The sequence below is a fragment of the Bombyx mori genome, chromosome 16, assembly GCF_030269925.1.
Source record: "Bombyx mori chromosome 16, ASM3026992v2".
Taxonomy (NCBI): Eukaryota; Metazoa; Arthropoda; class Insecta; order Lepidoptera; family Bombycidae; genus Bombyx; species Bombyx mori.
The window spans coordinates 9,727,937-9,753,805 of record NC_085122.1 but is presented as its reverse complement, the minus strand read 5'-3'; the positions used below and the strand labels follow the sequence as shown (position 1 = coordinate 9,753,805).

At 40.8% G+C, this 25,869-nt stretch overlaps 3 protein-coding genes and 1 long non-coding RNA gene across 4 annotated transcripts; 3 read left to right on the top strand and 1 right to left on the bottom strand.

Annotated features, from left to right (window-relative positions):
• Positions 1–10: 10 nt before the first annotated feature.
• LOC692796 (chaperonin subunit 6a zeta) lies at positions 11–6,982 on the bottom strand (the record flags this gene model as incomplete). The annotated part of the gene is given in 6 exon segments (NM_001046643.1): positions 11–987; positions 1,785–1,978; positions 2,096–2,243; positions 3,165–3,304; positions 4,917–5,116; positions 6,797–6,982. Coding segments are annotated over 6 exon segments (1,596 nt in total). The 3' UTR covers positions 11–210.
• LOC134200347 (uncharacterized) lies at positions 1,869–2,904 on the top strand. The gene is made up of 2 exons (XR_009975221.1): positions 1,869–2,002; positions 2,704–2,904. It is a non-coding gene; the product is annotated as an uncharacterized LOC134200347 (long non-coding RNA).
• A 6,701-nt stretch (positions 6,983–13,683) lies between the features above and the next one.
• LOC101744795 (protein unc-45 homolog B) lies at positions 13,684–17,167 on the top strand. The gene has a single exon (XM_004926840.5). The coding sequence runs from the start codon at positions 14,167–14,169 to the stop codon at positions 16,936–16,938; it is 2,772 nt and encodes a 923-aa protein (XP_004926897.2). The 5' UTR covers positions 13,684–14,166; the 3' UTR covers positions 16,939–17,167.
• An 864-nt stretch (positions 17,168–18,031) lies between these two features.
• LOC101744939 (MOG interacting and ectopic P-granules protein 1) lies at positions 18,032–22,628 on the top strand. The gene is made up of 2 exons (XM_004926841.5): positions 18,032–18,411; positions 19,178–22,628. Exons 1-2 carry the CDS (start codon positions 18,390–18,392, stop codon positions 21,793–21,795), a joined length of 2,640 nt encoding a protein of 879 aa, XP_004926898.1. The 5' UTR covers positions 18,032–18,389; the 3' UTR covers positions 21,796–22,628.
• Positions 22,629–25,869: the final 3,241 nt, after the last annotated feature.

The window sequence follows — 25,869 nt, the reverse complement described above, 5'->3', positions numbered from 1 at the left end:
GAAAAAACGATTTTAGTAGTGGAAATTATTTATTTAGTTAATTATTAGTAAATGCTCTGATTCAACTTGTAATCAGAACTGCGAAGTTAGCGTAGATTGTAATAAGACAATTTTACATAAAAATGCATTTACAGTTGAAAGCAAAATGATAAATGAGTGAAAGTAATAGCAGAAACTCGAATGACCTCAAAATAAAACATTTGTTTATTATTATCCTTTGAGGCTGCTCATTCCTGCTCTCATAATCTCGTCTACAAGGAGGAGGTTGCTTGCGATCACTGAACAGGAATTCAATATTTGTTTCTTCACGATATAGTTGTCCAAAATACCTAAGTCGGTAGGTTTGAATGCTTCACCTGTACTCAAATCTAAGCCAATAGGCTCAGGATTAAGGCGTGACTCTTCCTGCAACTTTACTATAGTATCTTGAGCATCGTAACCAGAGTTAACGGCCAGAGTTTTAGGAATAACCAAAAGAGCTTCGGCATAAGCTTGGATTCCAAGACGGGCCTTGCCTTTAACAGTGTCCTTATATTTCAGCAGTTCCGTGTTAGCTTTGATTTCGAAGGCCGCAGCACCGGGTATGACGCATTTATCTTCAATGGCGTTATTAATAGCGCGGAGGCCGTCACGAACTGCATCTTTGATTTGCGTCAACGTATGCTTGTTGGGTCCCTTGATGAGGATGGTGACAGATTGTGGATTCTTGCATTGTTCAACAAAGGTAAACTTGTCTTCTCCGAGCACGTGTTCGTAGACTAGGCCTGCAAAGCCTAAAGCGTCTTCAGTAAGATCATCGACAGAGTTAACAGCGGACCCCCCGCACGCTAGGGCTAGACGTTCCATATTGCGCCGTTTTGCTCTGCGTAGTCCAATAATACCTTCTTTGGCAAAAGCATCCAGTGACAAGGGGTCGATTCCTTTTTGGTTGATAACGACGAAAGTCTTGTCAGTACCGTCGCATAATTTCTTTTTGAGAGCAACGATCTAAACAAAAACAATTTACCAAATTATTTTTACAATTCAATCAATTGAAGTTATTGTGTATATAAAACAAGCGGCCAGCTCCAGCTTCGCTCGGGTCTTTAACAAAAATTTCAACGATATTTGACGTAGTTTTATTTTTTTGAAATAAAAGAATTCTTATTGCGGCATAACTATAATACTAAGACATATGCTGTCGCGACACTTTTTGTACATAATAATACATATGATGTTCTACAAAGTCGTAGTATTTATCCTATTTTATTTTATCCTATCATCAATAGTTTTCGCAGGGCACGCGATGTAAAGAATATTTTAGCTAATTTTCTTTAGACCTTGGGTTACATTATTGGAGTTTTAGTAAGAATACCTAATTTTTTTAAAAAAAAATTATGCCTATATCACTCGGGAATAGAGTAGCTTCCAAACAGTGAAATAATTTTTCAATTCTAATCAGTAGTTTCAGAGCCTATTCAATACAAACAAACAAACAAATTTTTCGTCTTTATAATATTAGTATAGAAGTATAGATTGGTTTGTAACTAAGGTCTCCTTCAGATTTACTATTACGTCCTGATGATTTGTTTATAATGGTTTTTGCTTACATTATATTCTTATATATATTTCACTATTTCTATCTCAAATAATAGTAGCAGGTAGACTATAGTTTTGCCTCAAAGCCATCGCCATGTTCCAATCTGAACTGTTTTTTGTAATACAACTATAGCTTTGAGGTAATCTTTTAGGTACACATAAAACAAAAAATTCACTACCAAATATAATTATTACTAATCACTCACCTTTCTTACTCTTTGATCAATAAATTCCCTTTCAGCAGCAACAAGCTTTTCTCTATCCTCAGCAGACTTGTAGAAGAAGCCAGAATTTACTTCTGTCTTTTCATACTCTAATGACACATTACATGTGAGAATGTATGCATTTTCTACACGCTTTGGCATATCTGGGTGACGTGCACCATGATCCATTACTAGACCTGAAAATGAATGTGATCAGTAAGGTAAGTGTTGTTTGTTTATATGACGAAACCGAGTTTTTATTAGATAAAAGAGCCACTAGCATAAACTATAAACGTACACTTAGGGCTGCTTACCTTTTACAAGTACAGTTTCAGTAGCCGTCTTGTGTTTCATCTCCATAATTTCAACCATGTGCAGATCAACAGGTTTGCCTGGAGTTCGAATGGTGAGTACCGCATCAACGCAAGCATCAGTTAGCACATCTGCCAAGCTTGGGTGGACCTGAGAAACCAATAAATTTTATATACCTACTATGACATATAATGACATATAAAATTGACAGCTTTAAAAGTATAATAATATCATTTATCGTATTTTGTTAACATGTTGGAGATGGCAAAGATGGTTACTATATATAACCAATGCCAAGTCAAGTTAGTATATCTAACGACAGGCGACATTTACATTTTGCTGTCTATAAACTGCTTCTTCTCAATCTTGTCACTCTTGACAGGGTGGTAGTGATCGTCATGTGGTGTTGGAGGGGGTAGACTTGATGCTTCTCACAATGTCTTGCCATTTCTCCCTGCTTGAGGTCATTCTGCTGCACTAATTTAGGGGACTTCCCACTGAAGTTTTAATTTGGTCAGTCCATCAAGTTACTATCGACTTTAGTAACCACTTAACAACAAATGGGCCACACACACTCACCAGTCTATGTAATGATAATAATAATTTACAGAATATCTCAAGAAGAACTGACTCCTCAATGGATAAAATTACTGAAAACCAAAAGAAATATTTGAACAGTATCTTAGTAGAGACTCACTCTTAAGAAATCTTTTACAACTCCTAAGCCAAAGACTCAATACAACAAGTTTAATGTATAACTATATTATATAGTATAAATTAAATATAGTTAGGTTTTGATGAAATTATATAATAGTTTTAATGAAACTTCTGCTCCAGCATTTGCTGGCACGTTTTCATCCCTGATGTGTGCTAATTGTGGAATAATATTTAAGGTTTTGAAGTAGATATTTATTTAAATTTTTATGGCCCTAACTAATTATAGCATAAGAATGCACATATGATTCAGCAAGGGCTTATGTTTTTAACTGCTATTTAACACTCTCAACACATGGAGTAATCTACACGAACAGAGCAACGGACAAAAGCTAGTAATTAATATAGTGAATGCACCTTAGTTTTGAGTGAAGTACGGGCAACATCAACTAAATTCTCACGTGCAATCTCAATTGGAATCTTCATAGATTCCAAGACTTCTAATGACTTGTTGCGAGCTATGTCAAAGCCTTCAGTAATGATCCTAGGATGTAAGCCTGTAAATTAGAAAATGTACCTTATTAGATGTGATCGGTCAAAAAGAAAATGCTACTACTGGGAAAGCAGCAAAAAATACGTCTGGAATGGATATTTTACTAAATCTCAACTAGATTCAGACAATAAAATGTGACTCTTACACAGAACCATTTTATATGTTACATGAATTTATTTCAAAATCTGCTTGATTTCCTGTGCCTTTATCCTTTACTTTTTATTTATCACCTTTCTTGGTCCTCTTAGGTTTTAATGACAGTTTGTAGTATAATGGCTGCTCCATCTTTCAAACTGAAACGCATTATGGCTCCATGGCAGCAATATGCCGGTTGGTGATACCTACTCATGCAGGCTTACAATATATCCTATCAGCAGTAATTCTTACCATAGAACGAAATTTATAAATGAGGAAATGTAGATTGAACAAGATAGGTTTGTTGATAAGATGGTTAGCCAACTAACTCAATAAAATAAGGAGATTCTCATAGCCTATGTTTGTCTTATACATTAAGTTCCACAGATCAGGACTATCTATAAATTTCATAATGCCGAGGTGAGGTATGGAACTAGTTACATATTCTTGCGGTATATGAGTGCAGATTAAGATGATAAAATCGAAGAAGTAATAATATATTTTACTTTTGTAAAGAATTCGATGTGTGTCGTCAAATTGCCAGAACCTCATTTGAAAATAAACACATAACACATGATAACAGCACACTCATAGGTCTTAATCATATTTTCCAATCATATTAACCGAAAAGAGTATTAAATATCCATTTGCCTTAAATACCTTTGTAATTGCTAGTCCACCAAACCGAAAGCAGATATGGTCGATCTTCAACATTAACAATAATGCAGGCGTAGTACACACTTTGAAAACTATTATCAATGACCAAGTAAAGTGCAGGAATGTAGGTTATTATATAATATGTCAGAGATGGTCATTAGTCTGGTAGCAAAACAAAGCACAGCACTATCACGATTCCCTTCAGAACTCGGTTAACTTTGTACTACAACAGAGCCTAGCCAATGGAGCGCGCATAGACGCACTTACAAACCAGGCTTCTTAGGCAGTGCCTCCAACTTAAGAGCTGCCATTCGTTTTTGTTTGCTAACGTCAAGAGACGATTTCTGAATTGTTCTAAGATCACAAACGTGATTTGTGTACTCAATATTTCTCTTAACTCGATCACCCTATTCGCCCCCTTCGTCTGACGATGGTTTTAATAATGCGGTTTCTCCGACATATAGATAAAGAAACTGATAAACAGGCCAATGCTGGTAAGCTGACATTCTACAGCTGTGCTTCATTGGAATGGTCAGTAATCTGCAGGAATTTTTACTGGTGGACCTCTTGTGAGTCCGCCCGGGTAGGTACCACCACCCTGCCTATTTCTGCCGTGAAGCAGTAATCCGTTTCGGTTTGAAGGGCGGGGTAGCCGTTGTAACTATACTGAGACCTTAGAACTGATATCTCAAGGTGGGTGGCGCATTTACGTCGTAGATGTCTATGGGCTCCAGTAACCACTTAACACCAGGTGGGCTGAGTGCTCGTCCGCCCATCTAAGCAATAAAAAAAAAGGAAATATAAAGTTAAATATATATAACAACCTTCACTGATGAATATGTCGGCCTGTTTAAGTAGCTCTCCAATGAGGAGGACAGTAGATGTTGTACCATCTCCAGTGGCATCATCTTGAGCGGTTGACGCTCGAGCAATCAGTGAGGCTGTAGGGTGCTGGATTTGCATCTCATGTAACAAAACATTGCCATCCTTGGTGATCTTTATGTCCCCAGCACCAGAAACCAACCTGGAAGGAATTTAAATAGTCATTGCATTATTAACAAAATGTTACACAATTTTGATTTCTCAAAATGAAAACCATTAATAATATTATAATATTATGTTGTTTAGAAAATAATGTGACAATTATTATGGAGGCAAGCATTTTGAAGTTATTAGAATATTAGAATGTTAAAGAGCTAGAGCTGGAAAGGTGGCAATTTTTTGTTGTTGTAATTGGGTGGAGGTTGCTTAAGCTCATGGTCCACCTGGTGTTAAGTAGTTACTGGAGCCCATAGACATCTACAATGTAAATGCTGTTACCCACCTCGAGATCCAACAGCTGCCCCACTCTTCGAATCGAAACGCATTACTGCTTCCCCGTAGAAATAGGCAAGGTGGTACCTACCCGTACAGACTCACAAGACATCCTACCACTAGTCAAATTATAATTTTCAGGTTTGATTTTTATTACACTGTTTTTCCTTCACCGTGGAAGTCAATTGTGAACAACTGTTAAGTATGTATTTCATTAGAAAAATTTGTATTCGGGATCCAGGGATTCAAACACTGCTGCATCTCTACATAAAAATGCATCAGACATCTTATCCTTTAGACCACAATGAGTATCCATACAAATGGTTTTCTAGTATTCCATTGGAAGCTAACGAATTATAACTTAAAAGTTTAACTTCATTGATACCTAATCTATGAAATGTGTATTTGCAACTAATGGCCTAAATACTAACAAACTTCAGGATACTTTAATAAAAGACAAATAAAATAGGATGTATGTTTTAAAAAAAAACGGCTTAATTCTAACAGTACAGAGACTGAGAATGTTTTAACTACAATAGCAATTGACAATTCCATAGCATATTAAGTTTAATCATAGTTCTGCAGCAGAGCCTATGTCGTTAGGGAACAAACTATGGATAACTGCATAGAGCCAACAAAAAACGCTTTCAGTGCTACTGTATTGAAATAGAAATATTGTTTTCCGAAAGTTTTTAATTTTTTTATTTATTACAAATTGTAACAGTCTAACGTATTGTACAGGAGTATAATAGAAATTCAAGTTCTTTTTTAAATAAAAAAATTGTTTTTTTTTTGCCAATTTAAGCATGTACCAATCTCTTTTAATAACTTTGGATAAACTGTGACAGTAAAGACTTTTTTTTTGTTCAGTTTTGTCATTGAATAACTAAAAAAAAATAGAAGATAAAAAGATCTATGTAGATGATTAAGATTTAAAGTTATTTGAAACACCAAAATTTAATTTTATTTAATCTATATTATACAAAGAATAGTGCACTATCGAAATAATCATTGTTCGTTCACTCGTCACGAGTTAACTCTGGTACAAGTTTGGTTTTATGAAATAAATGATATTGATGGGGAGGGGGTGGTGGTGGATCGCTTTTTATGAATACGTGATATGCTTCTCTGGTACTGTTCGAAATCATAAGATTTGTTTAGACGGCATCGCAATCGCTCAGGCTTAGTGTTTTCTAAAGTAAAGCATGTAGGTGATAACCAATCCTTAGTATGTGTAGCGCCTCAAACATGTGAATTTTGAAAGGTGTATATATCTGTAATTACTTAGTTGTGAAACAATGTTTTAGTTGGATATGATGTCAAAGGCCGGAAATATTATGTTCTACAAATTACATTAATAGTTTTAAACGTAAATAGCTCTATAACTTACATTTTCATCGTGCCTTTCGGACCAAGGTTAGTTTTCATTACATCTTGAATTCCTTTAGCTGCGGATATATTTACAGCAAGTGCCTGTGCAGCACGAGCGAACTCGGCTTTAGGATTTAATAAACTAATGGCAGCCATTTCGTTTAATACGTTTTCAGTTTCAATTAATCACGAGGAAACTCTTTCGTACAAGCCGATATCAAAAATGGATCACAGATTTTACCATAGATTATAAATTTCACAGACTACAATTGACGTTGACTACATAGAGATCCTACGTGCTAGTTTCCATTAAAATTGTCACACCGGTCACTCACATGCGCACGAATACGCAAACCCACAAGTGTAGGACGACATTTGCGAATGATTATGCAAAGTTTTCGCTGCATTCGTGGTTTTCCAAGCTGTGTCGGTTTTTTAACAGACATCAAAGCGCGCGAACCTCGAACCTTCGCGTAGTCTCCCACACATTCGCTTGCCCAGTTGCGCCGACGATTGCGAAGGTAACGGACGTTTTTTTTTTTTTTTTTTTTTTTTTTTTTTTTTTTTTTTTTTTTTTTTTTTTTTTTTTTTTTTTTTTTTATGATTGAAAGTTTACTGGTGGCCCGAAGGCCTTTCCAGTTTCACCAGGACAGGTGGGCGAGCAAAGGCTCAGCCAAGAGGGGTGGGATTTGCTAACAACTGCCCGAGCGCCTCCGAAGGAGACCTAACAACTCAAGAGCAATTGTTTCGCGAATGAATCTACTACCGGATCGGAATCGCGACCCGCTGAGAAGATCCGGCGAGAAACTCAGCGGGCTGATGCATGGGTTAGGTTGCACGTCGACCTCTTTGTCGAGTTCGACGAGTACGGTTACCGGGGTCCCTAAGCCTGCCCCTAGTATTAGAGCTGAAGGCATCTAATGCAAAGGTTATTGGATCTGATGGATCCGTAAGGACGTGTCTAGGGCGTCGACGGTGACTGGCTCCTGCATGATCAGGATTCGGGGAGTAGTCAGCGGCGGCAACGATAAGGCGATTATCATGACGCATAGCCTTATCGAAGTATCGTTCCGACGCTGACTTCATGTATTTCCGAATTGATTCGAGGCCCAGGTCGTCGTGTAGGTCAACGTTCCTCACGAACCACGGAGCCCCGACAGCTAACCTGCAAAAGCGGGATTGTAGGGATTGGAGGGTGTCTATGTGTGTGCGGGCCGCGTGAGCGAACACCACACTCGCGTAAGTCATGACGGGCCTTATGCAAGTTTTGTAAAGTGTCACCTTGTTCCGAAGGGACATTTTACTCCGCTTACAGATCATGGGGTAGAGTCTACCGAGAATAAACGCGGCACGGTCACGGACTGATTTTATATGCGGGCGGAATGTCATCGATGCATCCAGGGTAACGCCCAGGTACTTGACCTTCCTGGCCCAGGGTATGGGTTGTCTAAAGAGAGTAATCGGGGGTGTGAGATTCCTCCTCCTAATCCGGGAGGAAATCCGTGTGGAGCTTCCCCTCTGAAATAGCACCGCAGTACTTTTCGCTGGGTTGATGTCTATGCGCCATTTTCGGAACCACTGTCCTAGGGCTAGGGCTGCGCTCTGAAGCTTCTTCGCGATTAGGGACTTATTTCTACTAGAATAGTAAACAGTCGTGTCGTCGGCGAATAAAGCTAAATGGGTCGGCGGCGACCGGGGAACATCGTTGACGAATAAGCTAAATAGGAGGGGTGAGAGGACAGAGCCTTGCGGGACTCCAGCTGTGAGAGGTCGTGGGGAGGAGCGGGTTCCCTCGACTCGATATCGAAAAGAGCGGTTCGACAAGAAGTCCCGTATGATGAGCACGAGACTATCCGGCACGCCCATGTTGAATAGTTTGAAAATCAAACCATTGTGCCAGACTTTGTCGAACGCTTTTGCGACGTCGAAGAAGAGAGCTCCCGTGTATAACGGTTTTGGTCGATTAAGCCCCACAAGAATGTGCTCCGTGAGGCGGTGCACCTGTTGAACGCATGAGTGATTTGTACGGAATCCGAATTGTTCATCGATAAGAATGCCCTTGGATGAGACGAAGTCTCTGAGGCGTTTGTAGAGCAGACGCTCATACAGTTTGCCTAGAGACATGAGGAGGCTAATCGGGCGGTAGCTCGTCGGATGATTTTTTGGTTTACCGGGTTTATGTATGCCGATAACGTCCGCTTCTTTCCACACCGCGGGAAAGATACAGTTCGCCATAGCGGCATTGAAAATAGATGCCAACATCACGATGAGTTGGACGGGTAGAAGTTTAATAACGCGGTTGGATATACCGTCGGAACCGGGAGCCTTGCGAGGACGTAGGTCTTTGATCAAGTCTTTAACTTCCATCGGGGTGACGGGTGGTAACGCATCAGAGGGTGGCAAGGAGGCTCTGCGTTCTACCTCACTGTCTACTAATTCTACATGAACAGGGTCCACGGATTGAGTGCTGGGCGTGCACTGGGTTTGCAATGTATCGGCCAGCAGCTCTGCTTTTTCGTCATCATCGAACGCCGCGAGTCGGCCTGAGGGGCCTACGAGGGGGGGCATACTTACTACCGTATCCGATTTGAGAGTACGAGCTAAGCGGTAGTAAGACCTTTGGGAGGGCGCGAGTCCTTCTAAGAAATCAGACCATCTGGCATCTCGGACTTCGGCGATGCGAGACTTTACGTCGCGTTGTAGGGCACGCATTCGAATACGATTTTCCGCGGTAGGATACCTGTCGTAGGCGCGTATCGAGGCGTTCTTAGCTCTAAGGAGTTCCCTAATATCGTCGGACAATTTGAAGCGGTTAAGGAAGTCCTCCGCTACAACTTGTTTCGATGACCTATCTAATGTCGAGGTAATGTGTGACGTTAAGATGTCTATGGCTTCAGCGGTATCCTGAGGAGACGGGATAGAGTCCGGGTTAAGCGGGAGCGATGGTGGATCAGATTCAGCCAGGCTGATGCCCAGCGTGTGCCAATCCACCACAGTCCTCGTGACGGGAACGGAATCGGGAGCGCGACCGAGCTTCATAACGACGGGACGGTGGTCTGAATCTAACTCTGAAACTACTTCGATCGAGTGTAAGCGCAGAGTTACGTTTTTTAATAACGCTATGTCGAGTATATCCGGGCGATGCGCGATATTTAGCGGGTAGTGAGTCGGGGTTAGCGGAGCGACGATATCGAAGGCGAGATCATCGACTAACGCGTCAAGCCGCCTGCCATTCGGGGTTGTGGTGTGTGAGTTCCACCTGATGTGTTTACAATTTAGGTCGCCCGCCAGAATGACAGAGCTCCCCATACCGAGCAGCGCCTCGATATCACTGCTTAGAACGATCTTATCCGGTGGAAGATAAACGGACGCGATAACGATCGGCGCGTGTCCCGTCAGTGAGATTCGGCACACTGATGCTTCGATATTAGCGAGCGCGGGAGGATCGAGCGGGACGCAATGCAGGGCTCTTCTATAGTAAATGACGGTACCACCACCACGGGCAGAGAGCCTGTCGTTCCTGACCATGTTATAGTTCGCGATTTTAGGGTCACGGCGCGCGGGCTTAAGTAGGGTCTCCTGCACTAAAAAGATATCAATTTGGTGGTCACGCAAAAAGTCAGAAACCTGATCACGTTGATTTGCGAGACCGTAAGCGTTAAAAAATCCTATCGTTACGGATAGGGGCTTTATTCTACTTATATACGCCATTGATTACCGGCGGAGTGAGGGGAGGACGTACGTATTTAATGACGCGTATACGTCGGCGTATTCCTGCACAACGGCGATAAAGTGTTGTGCAGTGGAGGCAGCGCGAATGGCGTCGCCCAAAGCGTTAACGCGCTCAAAGTTGATCGACTGAAAGAAGTCGATCGCTAAAGCGAGATTGTCGGACGCGGTCGGAGGGCAGGTCGCGGGAGAGGGACGAGTCGCGGGGGCGGGACGAATCGCGGAGGAGGGAGTTGTAGCCGTGTTCGTGTACGGCAGCGGTTTTGCCCAGGCCGAGACACTGGGCACCGCCGCCGGAACGAACGCTGGCTTAGCCTGCGACGCAGAGGGTGCCGAGGCTTTGATGTCTGGGCCGGAAGCTCGGAGGCGGTTTTGGCGGGCGACGCGGCGATTTATTTTAGGGGCTCGGGGGCAACCACGGTAATTCGCGGGGTGACCCTGTGTTCGACACAGGACGCAGCTAGGCGGTTCCGTCGCGGTTTTTTGGTCGCGAGCGCAGAGGGCCGTGGCGTGATCGCCCAAACACTTAACACATCGGGGGCGCGCGTGACAGTTACGGGAAGAGTGCCCGTACAATTGACAGTTATGGCACTGGCTAGGAGTGCCTTTTTTATGGGGGGCTTCGACAGCGATACCAGAGAGCCTACAGACGGTCTGTGTGTTAAAGATTTTCTTACCCTCGGGGGTAGGCTGGAGAGCGACTAGAACCATATTATATGGCTCCCTACCGCGACCGGTGTGCATACGGTGCACAGAATTCACTGGTAGGCCTTGTTCTAACAGGTCGGCTTTTACGAGCTCTACATCTAACTCTTTAGGGATTCCGCGTATTACAACGCGGAGTTCGCGCTCCTCCTGGAGCGTATACGTATGGAAACTTATACGCTCCTTACGGAGGTAAGAAGAGAGGGCCCTATGGTCGTCGGGTGTTTGAACCTTAATTTGAATGCCGTTCGCGAGGTTACGGGCATTCGTGAAATTTATATTTTTGGCCTTAAGGGCCAGGCAAACTCGATCCCAAGCTGCCTTCTCCTGAAGGATAACCGGGGGAGGGGTCTGGGTTTTATTTTGTGCCACCGGACGCGGCGACGGAGTGGCACGGGCTGGGGGCGCAACGGGAGTCTGAGGGCGGGGGCGCGACGCGTTCACGGCTTTGCTAATTTTAGCGGCCGCGGGAGCTCGAGACTCCGCGGCACGCTTCTTACCCTTCTGTACCAGGGTGAATCCATCCGTCGATGAGGCGGGGGCGAGGTCGACCTCCATGTCCGAGTCAGAGTCGGAGCACGAGGAGGCGGGTGCAGGCGACCTACGAGCAAGTGTAGGTGTTTTAGAGGGCGCGACGGAGGCCGCGGATGATCGCTCAGCTGAAACGATGGTCACGGCGGACGACGCAGCAGCTTTTCTCGCCAGTATAGGCGACACGGGAGCGGCAGGCACGACAGAGGCTGCGGTGCTCAATGCAGAAGCTCTGCACGCAGGTACAGGCGACGCAGGAGCAGCGAGCGCGGCGGAGTCCTCGAGAGGGCTCGCAGTGTGATTGGCCTTGAAGGCCAAAAACTCCGAGGCGAGCTGTGGGTGGCGAAGTCGGAGGAATTCCGCGAATACAGCGTCCATGATCGCTGAGTACCCAGGTGGGGCGGCCCCGGGTCTTGAAAACACTCGCCTTGCGGCGAGGCCCCAACTACTCGGACCTGAGCGGTTCTATTGAACACAGGTGGCAAAGCGGCGCGATTACTACAGGACAAAGAAAAAGCACAACAAAACAGAAATTACGAAAAGAAACAAAACAAATAAATACTTGCAGGAAACCACTTTGTCGGCAGATGTACCACGAACACAGAAACAACAAAAGGAAACAAAACAAATAAAAACTTCCAGAAAGAGCACTTAGTCGGCAGATGTACCACAAACACAGGCCGCGCGAACAATGGCCGGGCTAACAAAGACCGGGCGATCGAGTGGACGATGAGCACGTCCGCACGTGACGGGTGCCTCTATCGGAATGGGTAACGGACGTATACTATACGCCATTTTCATAGTTCGTGACGTCTACTGTGTAGCGTATCTTCATCAAAAGAAATCCCATAAAAACAGCATGGCTGTTAATGATGTCTGGGAAGGAATTAAAAACTCTTTTTCTCTTCAATGTTCTATTGACGAATTAAAAAGGAGGAGAAATTCGTGAGACATTCGTAAACAAGTGTGGGAGGAAGCGCAAACGGGTTCGCAAATTGAGTACCGAACCCATTTGCACAGCTGCTAGGTTTGCGAATGAATGTTTGACGGCCCTTCACATGCGCGCAAACATTCGTACAATGTACGAATATTTGCGCGCATGTCAGTGGCCGGCATTAGAGTTTGATTAAGGAAGTAATGGCAGGCAACACTTGACACATGTAAGATTACAGATTTCGAATATTGGAATGCTTTTAAATGTTTAAATCAAACGATTGTCTTCTCGTCAGTGAAGACAACGACTTCTCATCTAGACACGGTCAGAGCAACATCTAAGAGTTTTGTATAGATAAAATATTATAATAGTGTAATAGTGTTCAAAGTATTTGCAATGTAATTATATTAATCATGAAGCAGAGTGTTTTTAAATAGCCCCTCACCTACAGGACACAGTCCCCTCAAATTTTACTGTCTAACCAAAATTTATAAATATCGAGATTATATGATTCTAAAACTCGATGATGACGAAGCTGTTTTTAAAAGTTAGCTTTTTTATTGCTTAGATGGGTGGACGAGCTCACAGCCCACCTGGTGTTAAGTGGTTACTGGAGCCCAAAGACATCTACAACGTAAACGCGTCACCCATCTTGAGATATAAGTTCTAAGTATAGTTACAACGGCTGCCCTACCCTTCAAACCGAAACGCATCACTGCTTCACGGCAGAAATAGGCAGGGTGGTCCTATCTACCCGTGCGGACTCACAAGAGGTCCCGCCACCGGTAAGTGTTGCCGTTTTTCGCAACGTGCTCAGCTTAATCTCATTAATTCAGTTCGATAGCATTCCCCATTTCTTGCCATTCCAACAGCTCTAAATAACGCCGACCGGGTCCTATTAAATCCCCCAAAAAATCTAAAAAAAACACAAGCAGAACCTTCGTAGTATGAATATTCGGCCGACATGATAGCGTAGATTCATGATCGGGCAGTCCTCAAACTTTTTTTTTCCATAGGTTGCTGTATGTATTGAATCTATTTTTCATTATTGGCCTCGATGCGATAAAGAAAACCCATCCTCTTGTACTTAAAAATTACGCCCTACAGCATTTGTTTTCTTCGACTCACAATGAACGCAAATTCCATGTATATGAATCTTTCCCAACGCATGCAATGGTTTGGAATATGGTGATTAGTTAGTAAGGACACAGTTAGGTATAAGATCAGAACCGCACAATCAAGAACGATTCATCGGCTAAAATCGATTAAAAAATCGAAGTTTTTCATCAGTAAAAAATATCTCTAAAAAAAGAATCTCAGATCGACATCCCTAGTTTACACATTGGGACAAAAATAAAATTCTATTTTAGTTCGTCTTGAAATGAAACCACCAGATTTTACCAGAATAATCTTCATTTACATTAAGCAGGCTGTAAAAGAACTGTGAAGAATAAAACGGAAATTGGCTTCGCAGATAAACGGACTACACGATGGTTGTTCAAGAGGAAGCAGAGTCTTACAAAAATAAAGGAAACGATGCTTTTAAATCTGAAAACTATCAGGAGGCAATCACTTTTTACACTAAGGCGATAAATTTGGCCGAAAAAGGCAGCCGAGACCTTGCAACATATTTAAAAAATCGGGCCGCAGCCTACTTAAAGACCAAAGAATTCGAAAAAGTGATCAGTGACTGTGATAAAGCTCTAGAAATAATACCAGAAGATCCGAAAGCCTTGTTCCGGAGATCGCAAGCTTTTGAATGTTTGGAGAGATTTGAAGAAGCCTACAGAGATGCCAAAACAATATTTACTGTGGACCCAACTAACAAAGCTGTCCAACCTATTCTATCACGTCTACACACTGTAGTACAAGAGCGAGCTCGCCAAAATGCTCAAACAAGCAATAAAGTGGAACAAATGTTTAAGTTGGCTTTTGGGTTAGGTGAAGATATTGAAAAACGTGAGAAGGCCATGGCTAACCTATTAGTTTTAGCGAAAGAAAACAGTGGTGCTGAGGTAATGTTAAAAAATGGTGTAGTTCAAAGAATTCAACAACTACTAAAAGTGGAAAAAAATTCTGAAATTTACATCAATGCTATCCGTGTCATAGGTCAAATTTGCAAAAAGAACATTGAAAGAACAAGAGCAGTTTTGAAAGTTGTTGGGATACCGTGGATTTTAGAAATCATTGACAGTACTGATGAGAAGAGAGTGAATGCGGCTCAGTATTGCCTTCAGATCATACTTAACTCATTTTCAGGGATGGACAATAAACAGGAATCAAAACCTGACCCTAAACTTTGTGAGGAAAACAAAAGTGAAATAGATACTCTACTCACCTGTATCACCTATTGCATCACCAATAGGGTTATCAGTGGACAGGCTAGAGATGCTCTCATTGAACTAATCATGAGGAATTGCCACTACAGTGCAATCAATTGGTCAGAAAGATTTGTTGAAATCAAAGGGCTGCACAGATTATTAGAAGTTTGCAGTGAACTGGATGAATATAAATATGAATCTGCCATGAATATCACAGCATCCTCAAGAACCATAGCAGCAGCTTGTTTAGCAAGAATATATGAAAACATGTACTATGACCAGGCGAGAGAGAAATTTAATGAGCAGGTAGATGAATTTGTTAAAGACAAACTGCTCAGTCCTGATCTGGAATCAAAAGTTAGAGTAACTGTAGCCATCACTTCTCTACTTAGAGGCCCATTAGATGTTGGTAACTATGTTATATCTAAAGATGGTATTATAGAAATGATTCTTGTTATGGCTCAAACTGATGACCTACTGCAGCAAAAAGTCGCCTGTGAATGTTTGATAGCAGCTGCATCCAAGAAAGACAAAGCCAGAGCCATACTTACTAAAGGTGTTGATATCTTGAAAAAACTTTACCAGTGCAAAAATGATGCAGTCAGAGTAAGAGCCTTAGTAGGCTTATGTAAAATTGGCAGTTTTGGTGGTGATGATGCTTCCATACGCCCATTCGCGGAAGGTTCCACAAAAAAACTAGCAGAAGCCTGTAGAAAATTTTTGGTAAATCCATCTAAAGATAATGACGTGAGAAAGTGGGCTGCTGAAGGTCTCTCATATCTAACCTTAGATGCAGATGTTAAAGAGAAACTAGTTGAAGATAAGCCAGCTATTCAAGCTCTGATTGAGTTGGCTAAAACTGGTGATCAGTCATGCCTATATGGTGTTGTAACCACTATAGTTAACTTGTGTAATGCATATGAAAAGCAGGAAATGATGCCTGAAATGTTAGAACTAGCCAAGTTTGCTAAGCATCATGTACCCGAACAGCATGAATTGGATGATCCTGATTTTGTAAGCAAGAGAATATCAGTATTGACAAAAGCTGGTGTAACCAGTGGCTTGGTAGCATTGGCTAAAACGGAGAGTCACAACTCAAGAGAACTCATAGCTAGAGTATTCAATGCTATTTGTAATTTGCAAGAATTGAGAGGCCTAGTTGTACAACAAGGTGGAGCAAAAGTTCTAATACCAATGTCTCTTGAGGGTACTCAAAATGGAAAAAAACAAGCTGCTCAGGCTTTAGCCAGAATTGGGATAACAATAAATCCAGAGGTGGCATTCCCTGGTCAAAGAAATTTGGAAGTCATTAGACCTTTACTGGCATTATTACATCCAGATTGTACAGCCTTGGAAAACTTTGAAGCATTAATGGCTTTGTGCAATTTAGCTGGAATGAATGAGACAACCAGAAATAGAATAATCAAAGAGGGAGGTTTATCTAAGATTGAACATTACCTATATGAAGACCATATGATGCTTATTAGAGCAGCCACACAGTGTATTTGTAACTTACTTCAGTCTGAAGAAGTTGTCAAATCATATGAAGGAAAAAATGACAAAACCAAATTCTTATTCCTACTGTGCCAAGAAGAAGATGAGGATACAGTCACCGCTGCAGCAGGTGCTTTGTGTATATTGACTTCAGTTAGTAAAGTTTGCTGTCGAAAATTACTAGATGTCGAGCAATGGCCTGAAACACTAAGGTGTCTTCTAGCAAATCCAAACTCAGAAATACAATACAGAGGAACCTATATGTTGTACAATATAATAAAAGATGACAAAGATTTTGCTGCAAAAGTATTTGAGACTGATATAATGGAAATATTAATGGCACTGTCTAAATTAAATGATGAAGCACACATCAGAGCCAATGAATATGCTCAAAAATGTTTAAATGCAGCTGAGGACTTAGGAGTCATAAGAAAGCCTGAGGCATAATGATTGGTGTTTTTAAGAAATTCCCAAATAAATTTTGAAAGAAATAAATAATATTGTAGGATTGTTTTGTTAAAATATTGAAAGTAATATACATACATTATTTAGTTAAAAAATTGTTTGCATAGAATTTGTAATTTGTATTTATAATTTTTAAATATATTTTTTATTAATGGCATATTTTACCATCACAGGTTAGTTGCCAAACGAGCACCGAAATTTATCCACAATATTAGAGTTCTTTTCGTTTGAAATAAGTCACACTTTGAGATATGAAGTCGAAACCTCATTTATTTCATCTATCCTACTCTTAAAATTAAAAGAGATTCCTTCTATGATCGAACTATATAACTCTTGTGACCAGAACTACACAAACTTACTTGTTAATGTTACCCACTGGATTTCTCGCCGGATCTTCTCAAGTGAGTTGCGGTTCCGATACGGTGGTAGATTAAATAAAGCACTGCTCTGGCTATAGCAGTTGTTGGCAGCTTCTCTCAGGCTGAGCCCCATGAGTTCGCCTAGCAGCCTGAAGAAGAATGAATAGCCCCACGAGCCTACCGACCAAAAAAGTAAAAATAAAATGTTGAGACGCCTAAGTATGCTTGTAAAATTATTTGATAAAATAAAGTTATGAACGAATCATAGTTTAATGACTTTATTTCTTAAATAGCATTTTTCATAGAGTAGATGTGTGAACGACCATGTGGGTTTACGTGGTGTTAAGTCTAAATTACCACTTGGCTACAAGCAAGTTATTATAGCGTAAATACGCGCAATTAGAGCGAAGGCAGCAAATTTTCAATTGAATGCATTGCGTTGCTAAAAATAGTAACATAAATTTTGCAATCGCAATTACTAATGCTTTGGAATAGGAATCGTCGCCGAAATCGTCGTCGTGATTTAGAAACAGCTGGTACAATCGACTGAAGTGTAGACTGAGATTTGTCCGGAAATTTAGCGTTTTAAATATGGCGCGTTTTACTTTTTCTCATATATGTTGCGATTGGGCTCTGACTAGCTGAGCCGCAGCCGAGATGGATCGGGTGTAGGTGGGAAACATCTATGGTATGTACCGAAAATATATCTATGAGTCTATGAGACATACGCTGTGTCGGTCCTAACGATCATTTATTCACCATTGAATTTTACTATATTTCTCTTTCTATTGTTTTCAAACATAAGTTATCAAGTTATATTTTGCTTAATTTTTGGAAATCAAATTCTTTTAAGTCTTTTTTTATGATGTAGGTACATACTACAAGGATATTAACATTAGTAGATTAGTATTATAAATTCGGGTAAAATGTAACGGTAAACTATTTTTTTTCGGAACGCAACACGCCAAACTCCGCCAGAGACCTTTCTTTCAAAATGACAGCTTGATTTGGTTTGGTTTCCGCTACTGTACTGTTGTGCTATTTTTCGATTTTTAATAGGAAAATCCAAAGAAAATGTCGATTTCTACTGCTACAGGTATGCACCTTACTGTACTAAATGAACACATTTCATTTTTTAAATCTATTTCTTAGTCTTTACCGTCGAACCTGGTGGAGTTGTGTTCTTGTAGAAATGCCATGGAATCCCATATGGCGGTCCACACTTCACATGATATAATGACGCTATTCAATAAATCAAACATTTTTTTTGCTTGACCTACTCAATATGCTCTTAGGAGTAGCGGGAAACAATTATTTTTCGCTATTTTTTCACGATGTTTAGGTTACGATGATTGTCCGGTTTTTACTAGATTTCTAGTCTCTTCGAAAAAAAAAATAGACTTTTTATATACCGAAGTTTTTGTTACGTATATTGTTTTGACTTTCATTCCTGTTTGTGTTTAGAAAATTTTAGATAAAATAATCAAAACATTACTTTAAAATTTCTTGTTTTGTTTTTCTAAGTTAAGTGGAAGATAAGGCCTAATTACAGTACAATAAGTAACCACTACTACAAACTTCTCTACATTAATTTATTTGAAATCATGAAGGTGCTAATAATAATTTATTAGTACTAAATTACTTTGATATAAACAAAACTGCTTGCAAAGTATTAAATTAGGTAAAAATTAACAAACAAAATAACACAATTGACACTGTTACTTAAATTAAAATATTAGTAGTCAATGAGTATTACATTAATAAATAATCAATATACACTACAGTAGTATATTCTACAACTTCAGTGCTTTTATTGATGAAAAGAACAGTTTGAAATAACTAGTTGCATTTACAATTTACAGATGAACGCACAGAAGGTGATGATGACACCTCACAAGGAAGCCACCCAAAAGAAGACAGTAGTGACTCTGAAAATGAGACTGAGCCTCAAAATCAAAATGGAGGCTCTCCCGCACCAGAAGTTCATGAAATTACTAGTGATGATGATGAGGAAGAGGGGGGTGTAACAAATGAAGATGATTCCTCCAACTCAAGTACAGTAAGTAATGATAGTTCAGAAGGATCCCAACACAGTAGTAAGGAAACAGAGAAGAAAGACATTGAACATTTAGAAGAGAATGGTGCTGATGAGTCTGATATTGAAGAAATTGCTATGGAGGATCCATTAAACCAAACACAAAGCATTAACAAACCTATTGTGATAAATGATACAAAGTGTTTGGTCAACTTAGCTTCTAAACAGACTAAACCAAATGGGGATCAGAATAAAGAGCCTACAGTTGTTATTATTGATACAAATTCAATACTTGCTGGCAAAGGGCCTCTCCCGTTGCAAAGCAAAATGCATACAACTACTACTACTAGTATGATGGATCAACAGGACTTGTGCCAAAGCATTGCTGCTCGGGGCACTACTATCACACCAGTTAGTAATAAGACTGCAAATCAGAACAGTGCTCATAATAGTACTCCTGCAGCTCCACCTCCCAACATACTGCCATCTCTCACAGATGATATGTTTGTTGTTGAAGCACCATCCTTCATTGTTCCATATGTTTATGAGAAACCTTCTCTAAAGCCTTTTAGAGAATTTGTGGACAAGCTTGGTAAAGAGCTTGAAGAACTCAAAATTAAAGAAGAACAGGAAAAAGCAGAGAAGGAAAAGATTGAGAGGGAAAGGAGAGATAAAGAGAGGAAGGAAAGAATTGAAAGAGGAGAAATAGAGGAAGATGATGAGGTTAAGGAGTCCAGAAAACTAGAAGTTGCACAAAAGAAAGAGAAAAAACAAGGATGGAAACGCACTGATGATGATGATGATGATTCTTGGGACGGTGAATCATCCTCTGAGTCAGAGGAAGAAGCTCTCAGTGATGATGATGCTGTAGTAATTAAAGAAAAAGAGGACAGTGACACCACCGACCCAATCAGCCTTATTGCCAAAAGCCTTTCAAGTGGAAAGCCAGACAGTTACTTTGATTGTTCATTAGGACAATTTTTTATTAACATTGGACTGAATTTAGTGCAAGAGTATGTTCAAACTGATTTATTAAAGCAACAACAGCGCAAGCTCTATAAAGAGAAGAAATCAGGACGCAGTACCAAGTCAACGGAGGCTGCAATTGCATCTTTGTCTCAGAACTTAGATTTCAGCAAGAAAACAAATGCACCATTTGCTCTTTCACACAGAAGGTGTGATTTTTGTAGTTTTAAAACTGAATCTATGTTAGTTATGGCTCATCACCTTGAAGCACCTCACATGAGAAGTAACATATACAAGTGTAATTCATGTGAGTTTGAAATACGAAGTCCTCATGATATATTGTTCCATATGGAGGCAGAACACAATATTAGGGGCAGATTGGAACGGGCTCCTGCATACCAGCAATGTGCTAACTGTCATTTTGAAGACAACAGTAAAACAAAACTGGCTCGACATTTGATTGCTTGTGCTAAAAAATTCAAGCCAGAATTTAACTTAGGACCTCCTCTAGAATGGGAACCCCCAGCAAAAATACCAAAGTTAACCAGAGCACGCAATAATATGATGAGTTCTTACCAATCAAATTATAATAGACCTAATATGAATAACATGGGCAGGCCTCAATTGAACATTACAAATGCCTTGCCTAATATGCCCATGTTGGGAAGACCGCGAGGTCGTCCTCCCCTTTCAGGTCCACCACGTCCTTCTGCTGTGTCAGGAATGCCAATAATAAGGAGTGGTGTCATGATTATGCATAATACTCCACCTGGAACGACAATCTCCAACTATCCAATCGTAAATAATCAAAGCAATGCACCTGCCGCCCCTAAAATATCAATCACTCCTTTACCTCGAGCCCCACAGCCTTCTTCCTCACAATCAGCTCACAATTCTAAAGCCACTTTTGTCATCTGCGAAATATGTGATGGTTATATTAAAGACTTAGAGCAGCTAAGGAACCACATGCAGTGGATACACAAAGTGAAAATACACCCTAAGATGATATATAACAGGCCACCATTGAACTGTCAAAAATGTCAATTTAGGTTTTTTACAGATCAAGGCTTAGAGAGGCACCTCCTTGGTTCCCATGGTTTGGTAACAAGTTCAATGCAAGAAGCAGCAAACAAGGGTAAGGATGCAGGTAGGTGTCCCGTGTGTGGCAGAGTGTATCAGTGGAAACTCCTTAATCATGTGTCAAGGGATCACAACATGACACTGAAACCAGCCCATTTATCGTACAAATGCACGGTGTGTACTGCCACTTTTGGTATGTATAAGCAGTTTGAGAATCATGTATATTCGGCTCACAGCGTCGTAGCCAAACGTGTTATGGACAAGACTAAGACTACTACTCCTGCAAGCAAACCTGCTGACTCTGAATCACTTCTTAAACCCTTAAAAATTAGTGATGAGATCACAATCATACCGCAGCCTGCAAAGTCATCACTAACTATTACTGCTAAGGGTAAATAACATAGGTGTTAATGAATCTGATGACTTTGAGAGGAAAGGAAGTAATCACATTTTATCAGTGGCTTATTGGAGCAGTATTTTGTAAATAAAATTAAAACTGTACCGACCGTATTTAAAATGTTAAATGTTTGAAAGTTGACGGTAATATTAGAGGGATAAATGTAGACATAAGTGTGAATGATTTGTTTGTAATAAAAATTAAGTGAATTTAAATGTAAGTTGTATATTGAAATGTGTAAAATAATTACATAAACCAATAATCAATAGTATAACCGTATTGTATCTTGTAGCTTGTTATCATCATTTAAAATATTTAAGAATAGCGTGCAATGCGATGATTCGAATGTCACAAATCCATTGCTATTAAATTATTATAGATCTGTCAACCCTTCCTGTTAATAAAAGTTGCTGGATTTACATTAATTTCATTACTGTGTTTTTAAATGTTATTTATTTTAATACATATATTGTTATTATATTATTAGAAATCACTAATTTACACTCTTTAATAGAACACATGATACATTATCGTAATAAAACGATTCTATACTTATTGTAAATTTGCCTAAGTAGACTTTCCATTTCCTTTGTAAATCACTTAAGATAAGTAAGTTAGCCTTGATTAGTTATAGAGAAGTATAAAAATATATGTACTAATTTCTCGCAAATTACGGAAATCACGATAGACTACCGAGACTGGGAAACCAGTTGAATATTTTCTGATCTCTGGTTAAACGGGCTAGTGTTGATTTCGTAATGCTGTACTTATACAGAAAACAGAAACCTGAAAATGTATTTTTTTTATTTAAATAAAAGACCATTATAACTAATAACGTATTTTCCTTTTATTTTCTAAAGCCTATTACATAAATATAACAAAATCATTCAATTATGGAACCTGTGTATTTGCAAAATCTAGTCGTATTTAATTGGAATTTATATGTAAATCTAAATTACATGTACCTATCTATCTACTTCATAGTACATAGTCCATAATTTTCTCGTCTAACAAAATGGCGGAACGCGCATGACGTCATCTGGCATAATCAGAATACCATTTGGTATAAGTACCTACCTATTTTCAAAAAAGCGCGCGCTTCATAGCTTGAAAAAAAGTAGCCCAAAACGATACGTCGACGTGGCGACGTGACAAATAGTATTTTTAGTGGATATTAAAAAGCATTTTTTGGTATTATGCATTTATTGATTCTTTATATCGCTTTAGATTGCAAGATAAACACGCGGTCCGCCGGGTGTTCCGGCAGCTACTAGACAAATTTGAATACTTACCTTATGACTTGATAATTCAACATGAGTTCGAAGTCTCAATTTACAGTTACTGTTATTAATATTTAGACTTAAGTATATGCTTATCAAAGGCTATAAGTGATGCATAAGGACATTGGTATGCTTAATATATTGCCGCAAGGGCGGATCCAGGGGGGGGGTCATGGGGGTCATGACCCCCCCTGAGCTGGTTCCAGGACCTAGGTGGACCACATATTGAACATAATGATTTCAGGACACAATCCTTAGTCTGGCCATAAATACTGTTACAATTAAAAATAAACAAAATATTACATTTGAATTTGGAATCTATCATTTTTATATGATTGCTCATTGAGTTTTCTCATTTTAGCGCTAATGCATTGTACAATATTTAGCGATATTAAAATGGAGTGGGGTGATAAAAAGAACCGAATCGCTGTGATTGCATTATGCTAAGTACGTATGGAGCTAAATGCAATTTTTAAAACTGTCCATACGCTTGGTATTAGTAAAATGTTTGTGTACCGGGCTATTAATAGGTGCAATGAGACCTCCTCACTCCTCTGTTTGTGACAGAAAAATATCTAGCCGTCCACGTAGTGTTTGTACGAAAAAGGTGGTCAAAGCAGTAAGGGAAAGAATTCGAAGAAATCCTGTCCGAAAGCAAAAGATTTTATCTCGGGAGATGAAGATAGCACCTAGAACCATGTCGCGTATTTTAAAAGATGACTTAAGACTTGCAGCCTTTAAGAGACCTAGTGGTCATTTCTTAACTGATAGTTTAAAAGAGAATAGGGTGGTAAAATCGAAACAACTACTGCAACGGTACGCAAAGGGAAGTCATAGAAAATTTTTTGTTTACGGATGAGAAATTTTTTACAATTAAGCAACATTTTAACAAACAAAATGACCGTATTTATGCTCAAAGCTCTAAGGAAGCTTCCCAATTAGTCGACAGAGTGCAACGTGGGCACTATCCGACTTCAGTGATTTGAAAGTTTACTGGTGGCCCGAAGGCCTTTCCAGTTTCACCAGGACAGGTGGGCGAGCAAAGGCTCAGCCAAGAGGGGTGGGATTTGCTAACAACTGCCCGAGCGCCTCCGAAGGAGACCTAACAACTCAAGAGCAATTGTTTCGCGAATGAATCTACTACCGGATCGGAATCGCGACCCGCTGAGAAGATCCGGCGAGAAACTCAGCGGGCTGATGCATGGGTTAGGTTGCACGTCGACCTCTTTGTCGAGTTCGACGAGTACGGTTACCGGGGTCCCTAAGCCTGCCCCTAGTATTAGAGCTGAAGGCATCTAATGCAAAGGTTATTGGATCTGATGGATCCGTAAGGACGTGTCTAGGGAGTCGACGGTGACTGGCTCCTGCATGATCAGGATTCGGGGAGTAGTCAGCGGCGGCAACGATAAGGCGATTATCATGACGCATAGCCTTATCGAAGTATCGTTCCGACGCTGACTTCATGTATTTCCGAATTGATTCGAGGCCCAGGTCGTCGTGTAGGTCAACGTTCCTCACGAACCACGGAGCCCCGACAGCTAACCTGCAAAAGCGGGATTGTAGGGATTGGAGGGTGTCTATGTGTGTGCGGGCCGCGTGAGCGAACACCACACTCGCGTAAGTCATGACGGGCCTTATGCAAGTTTTGTAAAGTGTCACCTTGTTCCGAAGGGACATTTTACTCCGCTTACAGATCATGGGGTAGAGTCTACCGAGAATAAACGCGGCACGGTCACGGACTGATTTTATATGCGGGCGGAATGTCATCGATGCATCCAGGGTAACGCCCAGGTACTTGACCTTCCTGGCCCAGGGTATGGGTTGTCTAAAGAGAGTAATCGGGGGTGTGAGATTCCTCCTTCTAATCCGGGAGGAAATCCGTGTGGAGCTTCCCCTCTGAAATAGCACCGCAGTACTTTTCGCTGGGTTGATGTCTATGCGCCATTTTCGGAACCACTGTCCTAGGGCTAGGGCTGCGCTCTGAAGCTTCTTCGCGATTAGGGACTTATTTCTACTAGAATAGTAAACAGTCGTGTCGTCGGCGAATAAAGCTAAATGGGTCGGCGGCGACCGGGGAATATCGTTAACGAATAAGCTAAATAGGAGGGGTGAAAGGACAGAGCCTTGCGGGACTCCAGCTGTGAGAGGTCGTGGGGAGGAGCGGGTTCCCTCGACTCGATATCGAAAAGAGCGGTTCGACAAGAAGTCCCGTATGATGAGCACGAGACTATCCGGCACGCCCATGTTGAATAGTTTGAAAATCAAACCATTGTGCCAGACTTTGTCGAACGCTTTTGCGACGTCGAAGAAGAGAGCTCCCGTGTATAACGGTTTTGGTCGATTAAGCCCCACAAGAATGTGCTCCGTGAGGCGGTGCACCTGTTGAACGCATGAGTGATTTGTACGGAATCCGAATTGTTCATCGATGAGAATGCCCTTGGATGAGACGAAGTCTCTGAGACGTTTGTAGAGCAGACGCTCATACAGTTTGCCTAGAGACATGAGGAGGCTAATCGGGCGGTAGCTCGTCGGATGATTTTTTGGTTTACCGGGTTTATGTATGCCGATAACGTCCGCTTCTTTCCACACCGCGGGAAAGATACAGTTCGCCATAGCGGCATTGAAAATAGATGCCAACATCACGATGAGTTGGACGGGTAGAAGTTTAATAACGCGGTTAGATATACCGTCGGAACCGGGAGCCTTGCGAGGACGCAGGTCTTTGATCAAGTCTTTAACTTCTATCGGGGTGACGGGTGGTAACGCATCCGATGGTGGCAAGGAGGCTCTGCGTTC

What these genes read in the sequence shown, in the direction of transcription:
- LOC101744795 (XM_004926840.5), top strand. Translation starts at nt 14,167, where the DNA reads ATGGTTGTTCAAGAGGAAGCAGAGTCTTACAAAAATAAAGGAAACGAT.
- LOC101744939 (XM_004926841.5), top strand. Translation starts at nt 18,390, where the DNA reads ATGTCGATTTCTACTGCTACAG. An exon ending in GTCGATTTCTACTGCTACAG is followed by an intron (nt 18,412 to 19,177) that starts GTATGCACCTTA and finishes TACAATTTACAG; the next exon opens with ATGAACGCACAGAAGGTGAT.